The 22,660-nt window shown below is 34.8% G+C and overlaps 2 protein-coding genes across 4 annotated transcripts; one reads left to right on the plus strand and one right to left on the minus strand.

Moving 5' to 3' along the window:
• The first annotated feature begins 112 nt into the window (after positions 1-112).
• On the plus strand, positions 113-6,310 carry LOC105328788 (uncharacterized). 3 transcript variants are annotated; one of them, XM_066082647.1, is made up of 8 exons: positions 113-368; positions 1,048-1,251; positions 1,501-1,550; positions 3,113-3,304; positions 3,762-3,956; positions 4,230-4,428; positions 4,529-4,620; positions 4,969-6,310. In XM_066082647.1, the coding sequence occupies exons 1-8, from the start codon at positions 127-129 to the stop codon at positions 6,252-6,254; spliced, it is 2,460 nt and encodes an 819-aa protein (XP_065938719.1). In that variant the 5' UTR covers positions 113-126; the 3' UTR covers positions 6,255-6,310. The 3 variants fall into 3 exon arrangements, with proteins under 3 accessions (XP_065938719.1, XP_065938720.1, XP_065938721.1); XM_066082648.1 differs by having other exon boundaries at positions 224-364; positions 1,051-1,251; XM_066082649.1 differs by lacking the exon at positions 113-368 and adding an exon at positions 723-809.
• A 2,755-nt stretch (positions 6,311-9,065) lies between these two features.
• Positions 9,066-18,549, minus strand: LOC105328789 (uncharacterized). Its single transcript, XM_011429800.4, has 8 exons — positions 17,895-18,549; positions 16,293-16,545; positions 13,961-14,250; positions 13,549-13,695; positions 13,084-13,421; positions 11,503-12,798; positions 11,061-11,292; positions 9,066-10,739 (listed from the first exon to the last, which is right to left on the minus strand). Exons 1-8 carry the CDS (start codon positions 18,096-18,098, stop codon positions 10,239-10,241), a joined length of 3,261 nt encoding a protein of 1,086 aa, XP_011428102.3. The 5' UTR covers positions 18,099-18,549; the 3' UTR covers positions 9,066-10,238.
• Positions 18,550-22,660: the final 4,111 nt, after the last annotated feature.

Genomic DNA, 22,660 nt, shown 5'->3' on the forward strand with positions numbered 1-22,660 from the left:
TAATTTTATCTTTTTCAAGAATGGACTAGACAACACATTTTTTTTCTTGTAAATTAATCCGTTTTGTTGTAATTTTGGTTTTGCAAACTGAAAAGTATTAAACCATATTTTCCCGAAAATTTAGAAATGCGAATCATATCTGTGTGGGCGTTAAAGGCCAATGGCATTGTGTTTTATTGTTTGTCATCCGAGCGCGTGTCACATTGTGACAGATGTTTCAACTTCCCGCGTCCCATTTCACTAATGATTCTGATGCATGCAAGCATCACAGAATTTGACACCAATTGGGTATCACGTGACCATTACCGAGAAATCCCAGCATCCACTGCGGTTGTAGCCTGCAAGGGCAGAGTCAACACAGCAGATAAGTATAACATTTTATCAGATTCATCAAAATACTTGATATTAAAAAATATATTCATAATTGAACCTTTTGAACACATTAATATTCAATTTATGAGACAGAATCTAACTATTTCTTTCCTAGATATATTGATGATATTTCTTGAATAGACAAGTACTCTGTCTCGTTAAATGCAACCAACCTTTCTGAAGATGTTTTAATTTTACTTCAAGATATATAATTTTACACCGATTCTATAATGGAGATTTACTTTACTACATCCCATAATATTAACAATAATGAACCATAAAGCTCTATCAATATGATGGATGTTAAAATAATAACTGCAAGAATGATTACAGAAAAGTTACAAGATTTTCCTTGATATATCAATAATAAGTAATATCATTTTGTCATATACTAGTAGGTGTTGCAATCTGAAAAAAATTACGGACTATGCATCAAGGTATTTAAAAAATGACATGAGTAATAAACTCTTACAAAGATGCATGACACTTGTGTATCTTAACTCTTGTTAGACAATTAACATAATGTTTTATTTTTTAAAAAGTCAGGTTAAATTTTAAGCTGGAAAGCAGTGCCAGTTTTGCTATCGGAATTCTCCGTCCTTCTGATGTCAATATCTCTAGAGAAAAAAAAGTTAAGAACCATATTTTAATACTTTCTTCCTTTATATTGTTTAGAACGATGCGGACGCACATCTCGTTGCTTTTACTGGTCTTTGCTCTTTGTGAGTTGACAAATCTAGCAACCGGAAACTGTCTCAATTATTGCGATAACAAGAACACCGGATACGGAACTAGGCCCTGTACTAAAACACTAACTGAGACGGGATATTTCACGCGCAAATGTGGATTTATGTGGGGAAAACGATGTGTCACAGGATAGTCAGTACATTAATATGTTCTCATTAGTATGCAGTATTGAAAAATTAACTCTTTTTGCACGTTCTCGAATCATTTAATCAGTATATTATGTTCTCATCATGCATGATGAAAAAATAAACTTTTTGGTTCCTTCTCAATTAAATCAGTATCTTATTTTTTTTCAAATCACAATTTGGCTGTTTTATGTTGTGTGTATTAAAAAATGCACAATATTTTAGACTATTCTTTATCAACATTTCATGTTTGCAGTTTTACAAAGTATAAGTCTGGATACGGCTGTTGTCAAAGAACATGCCCCGGTAAGAATTGTTTTTTTTATAAGGGGTTTGATAATCATGGATAATTGAGATTCTTAAAATCTCTGGTAAAGAAAAGATTTTCAAAAATTCGAACAAATATTAAAACTATATAGAACTTATTGGCTTGCATTACAATTTTAAATTTTTTGGTTTTTTTTTTTAAAAAGATTTTGACGGATTCTGTTGACCACACACACCTCTTTTTGTCCTGCTTTATCATTATGTAATGTGTATATGCGGTATTATTTGGTTAAGTTATTACTTTTATCGTTATCTTTTATTTTCAAACAAACAGAACTCATTTAACTTTCCAATTCTTGAAGAGGTCCGAGTTTGCTCTGCTCCTGTTTTTGTGTTTTTTCCTTTGGACTTTTCATTTACAATTATCTTCTTGATTATCCAAATTACTTATTTGTCATCTTTTTGGATTTCATCAAAAAAAATTATATATATATATATATATATATATATATATATATATATATATATATATATATATATATATATATATATATATATATATATATATATAATGCTTCAGTAAGACATTTTTAATAGGCAACCAAAAATTGATTGTCATTTGTTGAGTTATAAGCGAGTTACAGAGCTTACAATTCTTCACTATGTAAACAAAGCTTTTGTTTACTTTTTTGAATGTTGAAGTGAAAATTCCAGTTTTAGACCTCAAATGAATGTGTTAATCGTTAGTAACTGTTTATTTATGCTTAAAATGAATAAGAAGATAGACAAATCAGCTTGATAAAGATTTTTTACTGGTATATTGAACCTATGTACATTGTAAACAAAAACAGGGCATGAGTCTTGTTTACATGACGAAGACTTGTGAGCTCTGTATCTTGCTTAAAACTCATCGACTGGCACCCAAATTTCATTTGATCATTAGAAATGCATTCCTAAAGCATTGTCAATTATAAAAACAGAAAAATAAAGTTTGACCAATATCGTGACCATGCCCCTTTAAAATATCGAAATTAATTTAATTTCATTTATTTTTAATGGCACGAAATATTGGCAGAGTAGTAAACCTTCTACATTAATTTATAAATCATGAACAGTCTAGTAGGCCTATATATGAATAAGTAATGTATGCATAAAACGGGGAAGTTGATTTGGGGGAGGGGGTATAATATTATTTTTTGATCTGAAAATCTGTCATGGAACAATGGTAAAAATAATAGCGAAATAGCGAAATTTGACTTAAAGGTCAAAATTAAAAGATACGACGCACTATATACCCACTCACATGTTTGAAATAAAATGAAAAAGTTCCTTTTTTCCAGTCAGCTGCGAAACTCAGCCATGTAGTTGTGTTTTTATTTTAGTTTTAAAGAATAGGCTAAAAGAGAAATTAAGAAAATATTCGGACAAAGTATGTACAAAATATGAACAAAAAAAACCCCCACCCCAGAATGAATTGTATTAAGCATTATATCATGTTATTGTGTAATATAATAGTGTTGATTCCCGCGCTTACGCGGGGTATCATCTATAGTGTAATTGAAATGAACTTGAATTCGTTTGGACCTCTTTTTTGATCCCAGTGGACGCTGGATGGGGGAGCTGGAGCAGCTGGTCTCGGTACTCGTCTTGCTCTGTAACCTGTGGGGTGGGATTAGAGCGATACAAGAGGAAACGTTATTGCAATAACCCAGTAGCCAAAAATGGCGGGAGATCCTGTTCCGGTCAGCGTTATAGTGAAGAATACAGAAACTGCTACAGATCTAAGTGTCCAAGTAAGTCCTTCCAAACTGTACACTCTAAAGTAGTACTAGTATATATTGAGTTACCAGTTAAAGTATATATTACATGTATATTGACCTTTGGTACTCTTGTGTGTGCTATTGGTTACTTTGTGTTATCAAATATTATGTACATTGTACATGTAGGGAATCGCGGTGTTTAGGATTTTAAAACTTGCGGAACTAAAAATATGTTCATACCAAATCAGTAACAGTTTGATGAAAAAAAATTGACGCATTTTTAACGTACCAAAGCTTGTAAAACAACGAAAAATTCAAGATAATTTAATTTGTGTTAAATCTGTTTTGAATTGACCGGGCCAGTGTTAATAATGTAATTTTGACAATGTCATATATTTTTAATATACCGTCTTCACATCTAGACATTATATTCATACTTTACTACATTACATTTGACTACAAAGCGCGTTTTGTAACAATTGCTTTCAAGTAAATGGTGGCTGGTCTTCCTGGAAACCTTGGCAGTCTGCCAGCGCGTGCTCTGTGACGTGTGGAACGGGCACCAAACGTTTTACATCGACAAGAAGTTGCAACAACCCGAAACCACAATATGGAGGGAGAGGTTGCAGTGGGTTAACTAGAAAGTACGAAACTAGAAGATGCTCTACAAACAGAGGCTGTCCAGGTTGAGCATCTTTCGTTTGACATTTGAATAAAAAAAATTAAAGTATACTGTATCTGCTCTATTCCGTTTCAAATTCTTATTCCCGTTGCGTTATCTTTGCAACTCTGTTTTTGAAAACTTAGATTTCTGATTTGAAACACATCACATCCTCAATTTTGTCAAGTTGAAGGATATATACGACAAAAGCAAAAACCAAGCAAACACCCCCCCCCCCCCCCCCAAAAAAAAAACCCAACAACAACAAATAACATTTCCTCTCTTTTATGCGTGTAGTGGATGGAGGCTGGGGAAATTGGACTCGGGCGTCTGCCTCCACCCCGTGCTCTGTTACCTGTGGGGTGGGGATACAGGTGTACGAGAAACAGAGAAGCTGCAATAGACCCACCCCAAAACATGGTGGGAAAGACTGCCGCGGTGTAGCCACACAGAAAACTAAGAAAACATGCAGTTCTAATGTCGCCTGTCCTGAAAAAGGAAAGGTATTCAGGCATTTAAAAGTTTAATTTCTTTTGCAAAATAATACTTGTCACGCCCATTTTGTCACCTGTTTTAATTTTCTTCAAACTATTCTTAGGTTCTATACGTTGTCTCGCGAGGAAATGTAGCGAGTACGGCAACTGTGGATGTAGCTTTGGTTTCTATGGAGATGGATTTACATGCACAGGTAATAACTTACATTCGCAGATATGCTTTTCGATAATGTTCACATCCCCTGTCTTTACGACCAGAAGAAACAATCGATATTCGAAGTGAAAAGTTTGTAATACGGGCTTTTTTATACCTCTTACAATTGAAGACAGCTACAAATCTAACATTTTTGGATTGCCCATATTTAATGACGTTACAGCACTGATTGGGTGTAAACATATACCAATGTAGACATCTGTCAAGTATATCAAGAGGTAAATTGCAGGAAACATGCTTTAGAATAGCAATATTTTCATTTGAACACAACTTGCCTCATCTCGATTCTGAAAACATAATGTTTTAATATTAATATTTATCCCCATAGGCAGCCGTGGGCGCCAGTTCTTGGTGCTATTCATGGAGAACGCCATCGACTATTACAGCAAGGACCGTCACTTCTCCAAAATACACATCGCCAGTAGAAAGAACGCAACCGTAACCATTAAAACCTCAAAATCCCTCTCTCCCAAGCTGAAAGAAAAAATGAACAAGTCTTTTCAAATTCAGAACGGTCAGACGGAAATGGATGTTCCTATAGCGATGAGAACGCTTGATTTCAAAACTGAGCACAAGGGAATAATGGTGGAAACTTCTGAGACTGTATCTCTGTTTGCGATGAGCTTTGATGGGTACTCCTCTGATAGCAGCTTGATTCTTCCTGTGGAGAGACTTGGACGTCGGTACATCGTGGGGTCGTCTGCTCCTTACAGTCCGGATATATCTGATTACAACAGCCAGGTGGCGTTCGTGGCGGCAGAGGACAACACAGTGGTGACAGTCACGTTTAATATAGCAGACGGACGCGTGCTAGTTTTCAACAACAAGAGATACCAAACTGGACACAAGATGGAGTTTGATATGAAACAGATGGAAGACTTCCAAATCTCGCATAACCGAGATCTAACAGGTACTGTCATCGAGTCATCCAAACCCATAGCGGTTTTTGCCGGAAACAAGTGTAACAAACTGAAACGATTCGGGTACTGCAGCCATCTTGTCGAACAGCTTCCTCCGACGAGCAATCTGGACAAGACATTTATTGTCGCGCCCAGTCTGAGAAGAACAGGTGGAATGGTGCGAGTAGTCGCCAACTCCAAGACTTATCTCCAGGTCATAGTTAATGGTACCACTAAACGGGCGACAGTGGAGAAGACCCGCCATTATGACGTAGCAGTAAACGATAAGAGCGTCACCGTCATCAAAGCCAACGCCGGCGTGCTTGTTCTAAGTTTCGCTGTCCGCCTCGGTAGACGGACGGCCGGCGATCCGTATATGACGCTTATTCCGGGTTTGGAACAATACATTAACCAATACTATATTGCTGTTCCAAAGGGATACAATGAAAATTTCTTGACGGTTATCATTCCATCAGAGGCCAAGAGTTCACTGCGATTGAACAGCAAACCGGTTCCGTCTGGTTCTGTTGTATCGGAAGCTTCCGTTAACGTCACAGCGGAAGCGAAGTTCGTTACCATGGTGATTGAAGTAGCTGGAGGGGCTCATCAAGTTGAAACCACAGACGGAACGAGATTTGGTTTGTTGATTCATGGTCGCGGCCGAGACGACGGGTATGGTTATGCCGCGAACATGGTTAGTCCAGGGATAATCTAACCTTTGTGCATTTCGAATTTTGATTAAATTCTGATTAAATTCTGATAAAAACTGAGGTTCAGGGATTTTGGTGTCTACTATTTTTTTACGTGTTGGATATTTCAGGTTAATTACCCATGCGTTGCTTAAACTATTTCTTTTTCTTGGAGAAAAATCTACAACCTCTTCTCATTTCCCTGTCAGTTAACACGGAATGAGTTGTAAAGGAGTTACCTCGCTTGGTGCCTTAACAACTGAAAAAAAAAAACAATTCTAAAACAATTATCCCAACAACAATTTATTTGAAGAATTCCACCAGGTTTTTTTCGAAATTGAAAAGATTCATACAAAATCCTAATTGGAAAACATATTTCAAATTTTATAAACAAATTTAAGCCAACTTTCGGTTTGAAATGAATTACAATCTTTTAATTAGCAATTATTTATCTTACACTTATTTTTTCAACTTTAATCCTCATAAATTTTTTCCTTGTTGATAGTAGATTTTTTTTGTGGTTCATATCTCATCTACTAGTAAAGAAATGTTTATATATAATAAATAAAAACCCCTGTATTTAGGACAATGAGCACATGGTAAGGCACGGGTTGCAAAAAATAGGTACGGTATGTAAACCACGAGAACAAGTGTACCGGAAGTAGAAAAAAATTAATTAATGGCTACCGATCCATGACGGACAGATACTTGTATCTGATAAGTCTGCAGGAAAATGAAATTGACACCTCCTCAATTACAAACAAATTGTAAGACTAACAAGAATTCAACACCAAGCACGAGCACAATGTATGATGTTAAATTCCTCGAACTTTTTTGCCTCAAAATGCTATTTTGTCTCGAAACCTTAACAAGGTGTTTGAAACTTGTACGCTTTCAAATACATTAAACGGACATTGTAAGTAGCACTTCTGCACTCGTTGACAAATACTAGTTTTAAAATTGTCACCCACCAATCCGTGCATCAAAATTATGCAACTGATCTAGGCGCGGATTCAGGGTTTTCATCCAGGTACTACACTGCACTACACCCAGCTCCTGTGGCAAAAAATGAAAAGAAGTTCCAAATTCTGCTATAATACATTTTTGCCATTATAATTAATCGATCCCTAAAGATAAGATTGTAAACTGAAAGTGTTTATGAAATGTTGATGAAGGGAACTATTTGATGAGTTTGAGACATCAAAGCTTGAAGATATTCAAAAATTCCACATTTTATTACCTATTGAATTCCAGATTGATTTGAATTTTAATATCTAAACCTTGGCTAGAAAGCTCACCTTCTATATTTGTTATTGAAATATTATTGCTACCAGCCATATCTTCGTAGAATATGGTTTTAAAATACAATCTTCGTAGTTCTTATTTTTGACCAGTACTAGTATATAAAAATACAAAGGGGTAAAACTGCGAAGCTCCTTATACAGTATTACATCCTCATTTCAAGGTGATTTTGATGACAATTTACAGTTTAGTTAAATCGCCGTTCTTTTTCATATTTTAAACATTTATTTTTTTCGGAACATAAATTGAGTATAAAATTTGATAACGTTGGGTTTTTTTATGAGACTTTACGATGCAAAGAATAAAAGAAGCAACTTTGAGCAAATTATCGCCGATAATGAAACATGAATTATGTAATTTTTTTATGTAAATTGTTATAGCCTTCAATTAGTTTCAACAAACTCCAGACGTCTGAATATTCGTCAGGCGTTATGTGTTTATGGTTGTTAAATCTTGTAGAGATTTATTTTCAATGAGAATACACCATAAAAAGAGAATAAAATGCAAATATAAAAGGGGTTCGCCTCGTTTATATCAAAGGTTCACCTAGTATATACTTGTAGTACATATACATGTATGGCAGATCTTTCCCTTTACTGCAGGTCTCGATTTATTTTTCCGGAAAGGGTCAATTTACTGTTACTTATCATACTGTTTACTTATTCCGTATCTCTCTCCCCCTCCTTGTCCCTCTCTCTCTCTTTCTCTCTTTCTCTCTCTCTCAGTGCTGAATTGGAAGGAATTTTTTGTAATCCCTGTATGATCATATATTACATGTACTAGAACTCCGTACGTTACACGATCGAACCAAATCAAAAGACTCGCAGACATTCCCTTTAATTATTCTTGTTAAGTTTAGAAGTAAGGATCATTATAGAAATTCTTGGAATCGAATTCCAAAAGTATAGAAAAATAAAAAGTCACAGAACATGACATCACTTTTCTGAGAAACTTTAAAGGTTAACTAGTGCCTGGTCCCCACCATAATAACCTTTCCAAGGGATTTCCCCGATTGTTTTGAAATGATTAAATATACATGTATTGGTCGTTAAATAGTAACGATTGCTGCCTGAGATCTATATATATAGCCGTTTCAAACAACATGTTAATTGATGTTTTTTTCGTCTGCATTCGGCAATAAAAGGGGGATTCACAGAGTCAAAAATATTTTCTTATTCATGAGATGAAGAACAAATTCATGTATTATACAAATGTAGATGAATTTATATACTGAAATATACATGAACCGTGATTTTAGTTTGAGAGAATGATGCCTCTGGAAAATTAAAATAACCCTTGCAATGATTGGTCGATTCAGGATAAGGAAGTAGGCAGTTTCTTTATTCTGCTCGGATTATTACATATACTTAAAATCCACACAATGACATTATAATGATCTAGTATAACCAAGGATGGACTGGTAACATTGAAATGATGAGTTTTTGAAAGAAAAAATACCATGTAACGTTTCAAGCTATCTACAGTATATTAACTATCCATTTAAATTTAAAAAAAACAACTTTTAATGATAAGAATTCTACACACAAACCAAGAATTTATTTAATATCTTTTATAATACCTCTGTTTTAACTATTAATGAAGGTTCAGACACTCGTAATGAATGTATAGGTCGGATATATTCTGGGAACATGAACTTCTCTGTACAAAAATAATAAAACATGTAACTAGTTTTTTTCCCAAATTACGACTGGCATGAAATATACCGTGCAATGTTGTCTATATTGTTGTTGATTTTGTTGTTGTTGTTGTTTTTTAAAACACAAACTCTTCTTTTTTTGAAACTTAGAAACACGTGTATATAATTTTTGGTTTGGTCCTGTAATTCAATTCATAAGAACGAAACAGTATGTCATTTGGCAAAATCGATTTCCTATCATATTAACGAATTGGCACCTGAACCCGGAAGTTAAATCCCTCTTTAAATAGTTTTGAATAGAAATCGAATTGACTGACACACAGCCAATCATTTTGCTAAGTAAAAAACAGGTTAAGAAGTTTGCAGTACACTCGAATGATTTTAAACTGCATGTGTATTTAATGTAAATAAAAGAACTATTCTTTTATATATATATAATTGGGGCGCCACTCAAGCTAGGCTGTTTTAAAAATATTTGTAGAACATTTATTTCGATTCAGTTGGTGATGATATACATTATTGATTAAGAGTTTGTAAAGCTTTTGAACAATTATATTCATTTTGTGATTTTTATTTTTTCTTCATCAGCGGCAAATAATGTAAAGTAAATCTTTAAAATCAAAATTGAATATATACCACATTTACACATGAGTGCAGATCATTATTGTAATGAACAACAATGTATGTGAACTTTATGTATTGGACAATGATGTACTTCAAAATGTAATTGAATGCAATTATAATGAATTTTAAACTGAGACACGTCAAGAAAATGTTGAACATGAAATACCGGTGTATTAAGATCAAGAAAAATGATCTGAATCATACATATTCACGAGGGCTAGAGTTAAGTAAATTAATGTACACCGCACATGAATAAAAATGAAATTAATTAAATAGACACTGTACATGAATAAAAATGAAATTAAATTCAATATACACTGTTAATGTATAAAATTGAAATTAAACTCAATAATCATTTTCTCCCTCACTAAATATTCAAGTATCCACAGATTTTTAAAACCGGAACTTAAGTGCAAGTCCGGAAGTCTTAAGAAATCTCGGGGGCTCGCACCGTCCCCCGTCTCAACGCTTTGTGCCGTCTTTGATCAGAGAACACACTGCGTCGGGCGTTTGTTAAGCATGGCTCACATTTGAAATCACTTGCTTTTTCTACAACCACTTGAATTGTGGGTCTCTTATCCGCGGAAGGATCTATGCACCATAAAATGAGGTTCTTAGTCGATTCCGTCATATTCGCCTGTTCACACAGCGACGAAACGTTGTTCATCTCTTTTGGATCTACTTTGCTCGTAAACAAGTCCAACGTCATGGTTCGTTGGTTGTCAAAACAACGAAGGTTAAGAAACATTTCGTCAAAAAGTAGTCCCAAAGCGTAGATGTCAGCGCATGCGACATACAACTCTCCTCTGAGAACATCCGGTGAAAGATACACAAAGTCCCCTACGCCGATGGATTCTTTTTCCATGGGAAAGGTGGCATAACGAGGAAGACATCCCCCTGTCAATTTCACTGTTCCTTCAAAATCCACCTACAAAACAATTGCAAAACGACAATAATTTGAAAAACCACATTAATTAAATACATTTGTACACCACATACCTAAAAGGATGAATTTGTGTACGTGAAGGTAACATACATTGCATTCTACGCTAGAGAAAAGTTGTGAAAAAGAAGTCATGAATTGTTTTGTAAAACCTAAATTCGCGATTTTAGTGTGAAATACTTATATAAAACAAATTTCTCAAAATTTACCCAAGAAGTTAGTTGGTTAAATGCGAAGTGTATTAAAATCATAACAAGAGATAATAGGAAGTCAGTATCTCGTAAAATTCGCAAAGTAACACCATACCGTAATAGTATTAGAATTTAATTCCATGTGGACTAGCTTCTTGCTGTGTAGATAGTCTATTCCTTGAACCACCTCCTCTAGAATTCTTGGAACCTCTTCCGCCATCTTGAGGAAGGTCGAGTTCTTGTACACCTTCAGGCTCCGCATGTGGTCCATATAAATGAAGGCAGGGATCGGGGAATCAGAATGGTGGATACCCAGGAACTTTGCCACGTGTGGATGTTGCAGGAATCTGTCAATACATGATAAAATTTAGGATGTTCGGAACTATGTGTGGATGACGTTCTAGACTTTGCCAATACCAGCAAACGATTAAAATGTTTAAGAATTTATGATAGAAATCGCATTTTGTAAGCCTTTATTGTTTCTTTTATTTGATTTAAATGTCGACTTGCACTTTGATAGTACTATACTACACGTAAATGGCGATGTAGTTGTTTACCTTAATTTGGTGACTTCTTTAAAGGGTTCAGAAATTCCAGACAGTGGAAGATAAATCTTTATTAAGATGGCGTCCTCCTGCTCATCCTTCTCGTCGTACAAACTCGCACTCTGGAGAGCTGTCCATATTCCCCGCGGAATCCTTTTACTGCTCTGAGTGTTGTTGGAACAAGTGAGGATGATTTCTGAACACCTGAAGTTTTCCGAGTCCCCATATTCGTTATATGCATCTCGGAGTCGGATCTCCCTTCCCATGAAATCATCCACGTAGATGTTCCCTGTTCCGTACTCCATTAGATGATGCTTCAGATTTTCCAAATCTTCCATCATGCGTTCGTAGGTCCCTCTCGACTCTGTGGCATTGATACGGCAGTAAGATATGTGGTCCAGCAAGTCTTCATTTGATTTAATCAATGCTGGGATGTTCTTTTCAATCACTTCCAGTAATTCCCGGGGACGGTCCAATATTTCGGACACAAACTTATAAAGCTGACCATCACACTCCCCCTCTGAGTGCAAAAACCGTTGTAGAAACTTTTCGGAAATGGTTTTGGCGGTAGAAAGAGGCTCTTTTTTATAACCCTCCATTTTTTTGCTCCACCGAACGTTTTCAATTGCTTCAAAAATACGTGATTGGCGAAGTTTATTAGTTATACTGTCAAGAGGATGAAGAAATTTGCTCACTAACTTCACCGGCAAAGGGTTTGCATAGAGTGCTCCGAAATCGGTTTCTCCAGGCCGTCGAAGTTTAAAATTCAGCAAAGAGGATTTTCGCCGCCTCATTGTGACGAAGTCAGAATCATCGGAAGAAACACTGTTGGTATCTGAATGTAATTCACCCTCGATGCAATTTAAGTCCTCTTGAAGAATACAAAGCTGAAACTTGATTTGGTTAAACATTTCCTGTTCCACTGCCTGGCATTTGTGGTTGTCCTCCTCCCACTTGGTAAATTCGTCCGTAATCCTCTCCAGCATCTTGTGTTCAATATTCCTCTTTAGGTCTGGCCAGATGTCGTCTGCGTTAATGTCGGTCAGATCTTGCTGCAGCCAATGAACAAGACGGAAGTGAGCTGCGTCCTGTCTGAGAAACTCTTCAAACATTTGGCAGATCTCCTTCACACTCGTCTCGATCTGACATTTTTGATCTTGCAGGACGTCCTTTGACTTCTGACGTAGACTTTGAAGTTTGTCATGCACGTCTTTCATTTTCACTTTTAAATGCTGTTCGGTGTCATCTACGGACTTGACAATCGTTTTCAGGTGATGAACACTTCTGACCAAAACAGTTTCCATCCATCTGTTAAAAAGACCAGATTAAATTGGATATAAAAGGCGCAACAGGGCCAATCTATTTGGTTAATGTAAAATATGAAAACGTTGTTTTATCACCCAGTTCTTTTATTTTCTAGGGCATCGAAAAATAGCCTTATATATGAACTCCTAATATCTTGGATATTCATTATTGTCACAGCAAGCCATTTTTCAAATTTCATAGCATCTCATGAATGAAAAAAAATTGTTTTTTGATGCATTTCATTGTATTTTCAGCCATTGAATATAAACTTTTACAGAAAATACTTACTTATAGGTGGATTTGACCCGCATATCTGTGGCTTTGGTCAATAATTCTTTAAGATTGTCTAGGAATAATTTGTAATCTTTGGTGATATAATCCCTATCAAGAGACAGCTCAGCTTTTGCCCGCTTTGCGGAAAACCGGATGACACTAGTTTTGACTAGTCCAGGCCAGTAATTCTCCAGCTTCCGCACCGCGTAGTCATACACAGCGGTCTGTTCGTCACTTTTCACATTGTCCCAAAGGTTACACACAAATATTGCACATTTCGGATCGAACAGTGTTGTAGCATCGTCCAGTTTCTTCTTCTGTTTGTCAATGATAACTTTTAACAGATTTCCGAGCTGTGAAGAAAAGAGAGCCACTAATGTATACACACCGTTTATCTTTAGGATTCAATAAAAATCGTCTAATACATGTAATGATGTTGTAACAGCACAAAATTAATAATCTTAAGTTAAGGATGCTCACCCTATCTTCATCCACACCACCTGCATTGTCCGACTTGATGACGTAAATAAAACCCATGATGTGATGTTCGGAGACAAAGTGAGTGATGACCGAATCCATGGCAGAATTTTCCCCGATACCCGGCGAGTCAACCAGCACAATACCGCTCTGGAGAAAATGACAAAAAAATAATAGTTTACTTCCGGTATTATATGAATGTTTATACTGTCCCTAGAATTTTGTCAAATGCTAGGTAATTCAAAGTGTAAGATCCTAAGTGTTAGCCTTACGTATCGCAACATCAGCTATCATTACTTTAGTAGTCGGAGCAAACAACAGTCAGATTTCTCATATCAACTGTGGATTAAATCGACTTTTATTTGTGATGAATACATTAATCGACACTTATTTGTAATCATTTGTTTTCACAAACCTTCAGTAAACTGATTGGAAGAGAAAGCTGCACTTCACTTGTCGGCGACTTTTTCTCCCGACTGTCGAGGTCCGTTTCGTAAATTTTGTTCCACAGCCTCTCTTTCAGTTCTCCTTTGTGGATGCCCTCTATATCCTCTGTAGTTCCATCCATGTGGAAGATTCGGGCCTGACGCTTGGCGCCATAGGAAATCTTTGTAATGACGGAAGTACACGGGTTGTGATGTACCGGAAGTATATCTTCACCGAGAAGAAGATTAAGGAAGCTTGACTTGCCTGCAGATGTCTCTCCTGTAAAAAAAAAAATAGATACTTAAAGAGGGCTGAATGCAGTGACCATTTTTAGACTATATTAGAACCATTTTAACAAGAGCTTGGACTTTGGGTAGTTGTGTCAAACAGCAATGTGACGTAGGCCAGTCTATTTCACTGCTGGCCACTCAACCTTGGCTCTTTGAAATCAACAAGATTTGTCTGGCTTTTGAGCTAAGTCTACGTAATTACTTATTTCGCTTGAGACCGCGTCATTTTTAACTTGTTTTGACTCAAGAAATAGATGACTACGTCCAACAGAAAGTCCAAGGTCTTGTTAGAATGTTTCTATGTAGCTTTGTATAAAGATGTAGAACATAATTGAAATTTTACAGCTTAAGTACATGTATAAAGATTTTTATCTTCATTATAGTTATATTTAGAAAACCCTCTTTAATAAAATTTCAACAGAGATCTGATGGGTTATAATTTGTCGACTATCTATCCTTATAAGTTATCTATACATTTATGCTTGAGCAAGATATTTCTTATGAAATACACGTTAACCTATATTAAATTTAAAATCAAGCCATTTTTTAAAAAAGTACTTTCAAAATAAAGTTTTAAGAAGAAATTTCAAGTATTTTTTGGAGATCTGCAGACTTTAAGTGTTTGAACACTTCTATAAGGCCTTGAACAAGAGTAAAAAGTGGATGTAATTTGAAACGGTTTCAATGTGTGTTTTGCAATGTTCAAATAAAATATCTAAAAATGGGAGAACTTGGCACCCTGAACTCCACTACAGTTCAGGTAAAAGAAGGCCATGCTCATTAGAAGGGTATCATTTTATTCTGCTCAAATGGTTTGTAGAGAGCCTCGTTCTTGAAATTCAGCGTTAAAATTCATATTCTAATTAAACATGTTAAATTCTTCAATGCCATATAAACTAAATTCAATTATGTCACGCACGTGGAGTTAGCTCTACACAAAGGGAGTGAGCAATATCTTTCTGTGGTTGACGATTTTAAGATACTCTTTTTCTGGTTATAATTAGCCGTCCACTGTATTATTGCCTAATCCATGTCCACCAACCGTTATAGTGTATAAATTGATTGGATGTTTTATAATATTGGATTTAGTTTTGATATCAACGGACGCATGCGGTTACTCACTTTTTGTTCACAGAAATGTGAGAAACTAAGATGCGTGATGCATTTTTTGCAACATTACACAGGTAGTTTTACTGCTAAACGATATTTTATAATGTCCAAATTATGCAGCCTGTAAATTACCCGCACTACAATTCCACGTAAAATAAAAATATATATTTACATTTACATTTTCCAGTGTCTGTGCCTGTGATAACACTACGTATCAATTTTGTACTATAAAACCCATAACTTCTAATGACGCCAAATTAAGGCGCCAGCGGGGTTTGCTTATTTATATTTCAATATTTAATCGTACGATGGTTTAAAATTATATTAAGTATATAATAAGGAATCATTCTAGGTGATCAAATCTATCATAAAGCCCTTCGAGCTTTACTGGATTTGATCAAGCCCCGACCAAAATTACCATCTCATAATGCTCAAAGAATGATTCCTTATTCCTTATATAACAGTGGCGTCGGAAGCAAATTGAAATTGAGGGGGGCTAGACTAATTCTCAGATATCTTGACAAGCAAAAAAAAAGAAAACCTAATTCCAAAATCATGAAAATCCTAATCCGTGGGGGGGGGGGGGGGGGGGGAGATGCAATATTTCCATCTTTTAAGGTAAATTTAGGAACAATTATCTTTCCTGCGAAAAAAGGTGGGGACTGAACCCTCTATGATTATGATGCTATGTGCCTAATGGTTAGGTCTAACTTTGCAAAAAAAAATGGACGGGCCAAGCCCCCCCCCCCCCCTCTGGTTCCGACGCCTATGTATAAAGCTTGTAGATTCAAGTCGCTCCACCTGTAAATTATCTGACACTTCAACCCCCTGTAAATCTAGCGTACACCGCCTGTAAATTCTAATTAAATTATCTGATTCTGCAATCAACTACAAATCTACCGTACACAGCCTGTAAATTACCTGACACCACGATCATACACTCCCCGTCGGTTACTTGGGAAACTCTCTTGTTGAAGTCGATCTCGAAGTTCTTCATCGCTCCCTCCGTCACAAGTAGTTCCTCCAGAGCCGCACTTCCTCTCTTCATGCGCACATCCGGGGCTTCTTTGACTTCGAACTTCTTCAGAGTTCCCTGAATCTTCTTCAACAGCTCGACGATTTTCTGACGTTTTCTCTTATCCTCCCTAGCTATGTCATCTAGTTTCTCTATTGTCTTTGAAAAAGAGGATAAAATAGCAGTGAACTTTTAGAAGCCTTTTGAACAGCTGGGCTCAAATATATGTTGTATTTTTACTATAATTGTAATACAGAGTATGTTCGGTCTAAAGAGTATTTTTATATGTGCAGAATAGTTTGATTTTCCTCAATGACAACCTCATATCTACATGTAAATGCATCCTTGTTGAATGAAATGATTTTAAAAGGACATTGAAGATGAAACATAACCCGGTGTGAAAAAAAAATACGTCGTTGGTTTTTCTGGCAAAGAATATTTGGCAAGCAAGTATTCACCAAACTACCAAATCTTTATCTTCAGTTAGAACTACATTTTAGGATTAGATAATCTTGTGCGCTCGTTGTCAATTGTCTAAATGCTCGACTCGTAAATTGACGCCATGTCTATTGTTGAACGAGGTTTAAATCTTCAGAATTCAAAACAAGAGATATTTCAGATATTAAAATTAGGACTATACATCTTTCAAATCAGTTTCGGATAAACTTAGTCTTATAAAGACTTAATTATACATTTAGATTTTTATGCTTCCTGATAGAACCCGAGGAGAAAACATGAATATGGTTTTTAGGTTTTTTACGACGAAAAATGCGCTTGCATTTGTTCTGAAACTCACAAAGCTCCTTAAAATGCTTTGTGCGTACTGCTTTAAAGTCCCCCAAAGGATCTAGTTATGAAAAACACTGGCTTATCAAATATTTGATGTTTGTTTTAAGTTGGCCCGAGTTGAACATAAGACACTGCTCCTCTAAGAGAGACACGTCATATGTATGTGGATTTTCCATTCCTTAAAAGTTTCGGCTCTTCAAAACAAGAATGGGAATGTCTAAAAGGTCTAATGTCAATTAGATTAACAAAAACGAATTGTCTATGAGATAGTGCATGACAAACATAAATAATACTGAATGATTTGCGTTACATTTTTCTTTCTTTTTAAAAATTGTCACAGAAGGAAAGCGTGGGTACATGTAAGGGGCAAGGATAAGGCTCCAAGGTTTGAAATTAGTCATAAAACCTTTGATATATTAATAATGCTTACATATGAAAAGACATTTTTGATAAATGATCTGCGCAAAAATTCTTCATTTGCAAAATACAATCTCAATTACATATCATAATACATTTATCCTACAGAAAGGACACGCATAATCTAGTAATTACATAAATTATACATTCGCACCCCAGACCAATGTACTGTGGAGTCGGAAGCAATGAAAGGGGGGGGGGGGGCTAGCTTTGCAAAAAAAGAAGGAGGGGGGGCGCTAAGTCCCCTCCTGCCCCCAGTTTCGACGCCTATGATGTAGTTGACAGCAAGCAAGCCTCCCTACCTGATCCTTATAGTTGCCCTTCACTTTCTCGATGTGCATGATAATCCTCTGTCTAATCCCGTCCATATCCGTTAATCCGGATAAGTCGACCTCCAGATCATCTCCAATATCGAACACCTCGTCCTCATCCGCTTCTTCCACATCCTTCACCGTGTAGTTGATGGTGTCCTCACGTCTTGTGATGGCGTAGTCCCGTCTCGACATCTTGGAAACTCTTTTTCCTTCACATCTGTAACTTTCTGAACATGGACTGAAATTTTTATCAACTTTCAGTTCTTGAAATTTTTTTCCTATGTCAACTCACATTTGTAACTTTCTGTAAGATGTTCAACCGATGTTGGACTGAATTTTTATCTACTTTCAGTTCTTGAATATTTTTTTCCTAGGTCTGTTGACTTCGGTTTTCTTCGCTGCACACAACTATTTGTCGCTCCCGCTCGGTCTTACATAATGGGGTACCTGCAATTATTAAATACTTCCTCCTTTGCTCTGAATAACTTCAAAACACATGCAGTAAAAAGCTTTTAGCGAAGTCAGAGGACAGTTTAATGTTAAACAAACACTGATTCTTATATACTGAATTCGATAAAGTCGTTTAAACAAGATGGGGTTATATCGTCAGTCTTTGGTTAATAGCTACACGCTATACACGTTATGCTTCAGTGCTTCTCTTACAAAAGGTACAAGAATCGTCGTTATCTGTTTGCTTCTGACGACTATTTTGGAATTTTTCATGCCTCATAATGAGTAAATACAATGTAGACCGTGAATACCGGGTTACGTACGTTAATCTTGAGTCAGATATTTGATTTATTGAGGTCATGGTATTTAGGACAAACACTAATGAATTTAACAGAATAGTTAACTTTTTATATTTATATATTAAGTTGATTTTAAATTAACGTCATTAGTCACGAAATATAAAATGTGTAACTTGACGTTTTGTATTTTTTTGAATTAAAAAAATTCCTTTTAAAATACTTGATTTAAATTGGGAGTCATAAGTATGTTTAACCTCGATAAACAAAATGTTTAACCGAACATTATAAATTAAAATAAATGGCAGATACGTGAGCATTACGATATTTCTTGCCTTTTTTTAAATCTATCTTGTATAATAAAAAGTTCACTTATAATAAATAATGTCCGTTTCTCTGTTATAAGTTTTGTTTTTTTCTTCATGACTGTATGATTTCTACATGTATATATAATTTTGTGTTTAATAATTGTCTAATAATTGGATCTATTGACATGAATTAAAAGAAAATATTACCTAATGATAAATACATGTAGTAAATACACAGACCATTATTGCTAATCTAATCTTCAAACATCTTTTGAATAACCTAAACTCTTTAAGACTTCGTAATAAATAAACAATACATATAGATTCAGAATATGTACATAAAACAGACAAATAAACATTATGTGATAGTACATACCTGTATTCTAGCGTGATTTCAGAATAACATTTGATGATAAAATCAATTAATTACTACTAGCTATGTCCAAACACAATGGCATCCTAAAAATTGGCCAATCATATCGTAAGGAATACCGTCATTTTGTTATTCAATAGCATTACTAAAGCGTAAACTTCTAAATGATGCAAACTAAAACATGACTAGTACTTGTATGAGAGAACCCTCGACCCGTTACCCCAAGTATAGTCTTACTGGCCTTTAATTGATTGCCGGCTATCTGTAGGGCTGATATAGACTGACTCATTAATAAGTGAACTAATTAAAAAAGCACGCGTTGCAATGTTTTGGATCATACGTTACGATAGATAAGAATTTTATATCCGCTGGAGTATAGCTGTGTTTAATATTGATATTTCGTTTTTGTCAAAGACACCCCAGCCCAAATATTTAACAGAAAAAAAAAATACCTAGAAAAACTAAAAAAAAATATTCAAAGAAGACGATTAAATTTCAAAGAATTCAAAATATACTTATGTAACGACGAAAGTGCTATTGAAAACACATTTTATTACTAATATTTGTGAAGTCACCACTAAAGCGAAATTATTACATGCATACTAAATAAATCTAAATGTAGTAAATTACTGCATAATACATAATGCACTTGTTAAATGGATATAACATTTGCATATTTCTTTTTCATTTTCTACAAGTCACATCAAACAGAGTACACCGATCGCTGATCTTTTCTACAATGTATGATAACTAGGCGATGCAGATTTATGCGTTGTTGATCCTGCAAGTAATAATTTTGTTAACATTACTTTTTACACCATTTTTCTGATAAAATTCATGGCCAATATTAAGTTCTTGGTTAAAAAAAACAAGAATAATGAGGTCCCTTAAAGCTTCAATATTCTTATAATTGCAATAACAGTCTCCAATATGAAAGAGTGCTCCTCATTTTACATCATTATATTCTGAGAAAATACATTGCCAATATATCCAAACTTAAGGTCTGAAACAAATATGATGAAAACCAAAAAGCTTCTGTGTTCTTATCATTGCAATAAAACTCTTTAATTTGAAAGTGTGCCTTGACTAAGTTGATTTTATTCTTATGGAAAATGAAATATCATAATGATACTTGTACATGATGCATCTACATTTAGGCCAGTGTCACGCGATCTTCAATCTCTGATCTGACAGCGAAAAAAAAAGATTAAGATATATTTGCAGTAAACTTTGCATTTCATCTGTATGAATGTGTATTGGTGCAGGTTTCAACATTTAACATTTTCAAGTATTTTTTTTTACATAGCACAAATGCATTTCAAAGTAAACATGATTGTATTATTTCATTTCGAATAAATGTACATTTTATCAGATTAACGGGAAATATTCACAAGAAATGAGAATATTGATTGGTAGTAAATTTTTTTCCCGGCCTCTTAGTACATAACTGCATCAATCACCCGAGCGTGTATTAATTACAGCCAAGCGGGGTATCAACTATATTGAGATTAATTAAGATTTTTAATTTCTGTGTCATTTAAGAAGGTTTTGTTTTTCTTATCACATAGAACACTACACAAAGGTAAAAAAAAAAACCCACGAAAACCCTACCTCTTTCTCTAGTTGAGCCACAGGTGAAGTTTCATCCAGAAAACGGATTATTTTATATGCTTTGTTGCCTCTCAAAGTTTCCCTTTTTGACATGTTTATTGCAGGAAGACACCTTAACACCTACTGATTGGGTACGTAATCATTAAAAAAAATGGAAAAAGATAAAAATTCAATATGACAGGTGGAAGAAGGTTTAAATTTATATTAAAGTGGAATAAAATGGTATTGAATAAAAAATAAAAAGTTATGATATATTTTTTTTTAATTTGCTGAACTCATATTTTATTAAAAAAAATAAATAAAAAAAAATAAAAAGAAGAAGAAGATGAAAATCAATGAAACGTTTGAGATTTTTCAGTATTGAAATTTATAGCTGTTATAGTAAAAGCATACTGTAGAACAAATCGGCTTTTCGTGTATTGCTGCAAGAAAAGATAGTGTGATTTTGCACATTCCGGAATAAAATAAAAAGGAAATTTTGAACGACAGATCCGATGCGCTAATTTATTTGTAAATCAACATTTATCCGCACGCAAGAAAATCTAGCCATCGAAGTTCAAACGAAAGGCATATACATGTATACTTACATTGTATAAATAAACATGCTGCGAAATTGAAGGGCCTATCTATGTCTTAAGTTGCCTAATTATATTTTGAATAAAGTTTTTTTTAAATTGAAAATATCTTAGTTAAAATTAAGTCTTAAGTAATCAATGGCATGATAAAGTTATCAATCGCTGAATAAAGTAATCAATTGCGGCATTAATTAATTGCAAACAAAAGTTGATTGACATGGTAAACCATCTATTATTTGAGACGACTATTTTTCGCGATTTACCTGAGATGAAGTGGTTCGCGGTGACTAATTTTTGCGACCAAGCATTATACACGCATGGTTTTTTTTATATTACATGGCAAATATTGATTCGCGGTGAGAAATATTCATGACAATGAGGCTCTGGCGAACCTCTTGAAAATTTCTCGCACGCTTAATATATAAAACTTAAGTAAGTTGATAGTATGTCAATGGAGCTTGTTATGCAGTGTATGTTTAATATTAATATCCATGTGTTTGTTTTAGGTATTTCCAAAAATAAACTGCAAGCTACTGTTGCTAAAAACAAAAAATAAAATAAGAACGTCAAGCTTATGTGACAATTACATGGTTTTCAGAAGGAAAATCTGTCTAATTTACCAACTTCCTATATCATTTCTTTTAATCGCTGATTTCAAACTTTTTTAATTAAAAAAAAATCATATACAATGTATAGAGTAGAAAGTTTATAGAAGACACTTACAAAGAGTTTGCATGCAACTTAATACACATACAGAAAAACACATTAATATTGAACCTGTTTAACTATGATCACTAGTTTGTAGGTGTTTGTTCTTTCAAAAGAAAGCCAGAACAAATGTTGCATTACATTTTGATTGCACGCCCTCTCACAATATCATGACTTTTCGGAAAGTCCTGTTATGGATGAGATACTTTAATCCTCAGTTTTTAAAAGAATCACACGAAATTCGTTACTCTTTTCATTTAAAAACATTTATTGTTATAAAAGTCTTTCATTATTTTCAAAAGAGGACGGGAGTGTTTAGAATGTTGATTGTTTATTAAATAAAAATGCGTTCAGGAGCACTAGAAATTTTAAGCGACCGGGAAAAAATTTCAGTGAGATTCTTTTTCAGAGAACACAATTGAGCAAAAAATCA

Source organism: Magallana gigas, chromosome 4 (genome assembly GCF_963853765.1).
Source record: "Magallana gigas chromosome 4, xbMagGiga1.1, whole genome shotgun sequence".
Classification (NCBI taxonomy): Eukaryota; Metazoa; Mollusca; class Bivalvia; order Ostreida; family Ostreidae; genus Magallana; species Magallana gigas.

Excerpts from the sequence above, each read along its gene's own strand:
- LOC105328788 (XM_066082647.1), top strand. The coding sequence starts at position 127 with ATGCGAATCATATCTGTGTGGGCGTTAAAGGCCAATGGCATTGTGTTT. Across the intron at positions 369-1,047 it reads AGAGTCAACACAGCAGATAA|AACGATGCGGACGCACATCT; the intron begins GTATAACATTTT and ends TATATTGTTTAG. Across the intron at positions 1,551-3,112 it reads TTGTCAAAGAACATGCCCCG|TGGACGCTGGATGGGGGAGC; the intron begins GTAAGAATTGTT and ends TTTTGATCCCAG.
- LOC105328789 (XM_011429800.4), bottom strand. The coding sequence starts at position 18,098 with ATGTCGAGACGGGACTACGCCATCACAAGACGTGAGGACACCATCAAC. Across the intron at positions 16,546-17,894 it reads AGGGCAACTATAAGGATCAG|ACAATAGAGAAACTAGATGA; the intron begins GTAGGGAGGCTT and ends TCTTTTTCAAAG. Across the intron at positions 14,251-16,292 it reads GTGTATGATCGTGGTGTCAG|GAGAGACATCTGCAGGCAAG; the intron begins GTAATTTACAGG and ends TTTTTTTTACAG.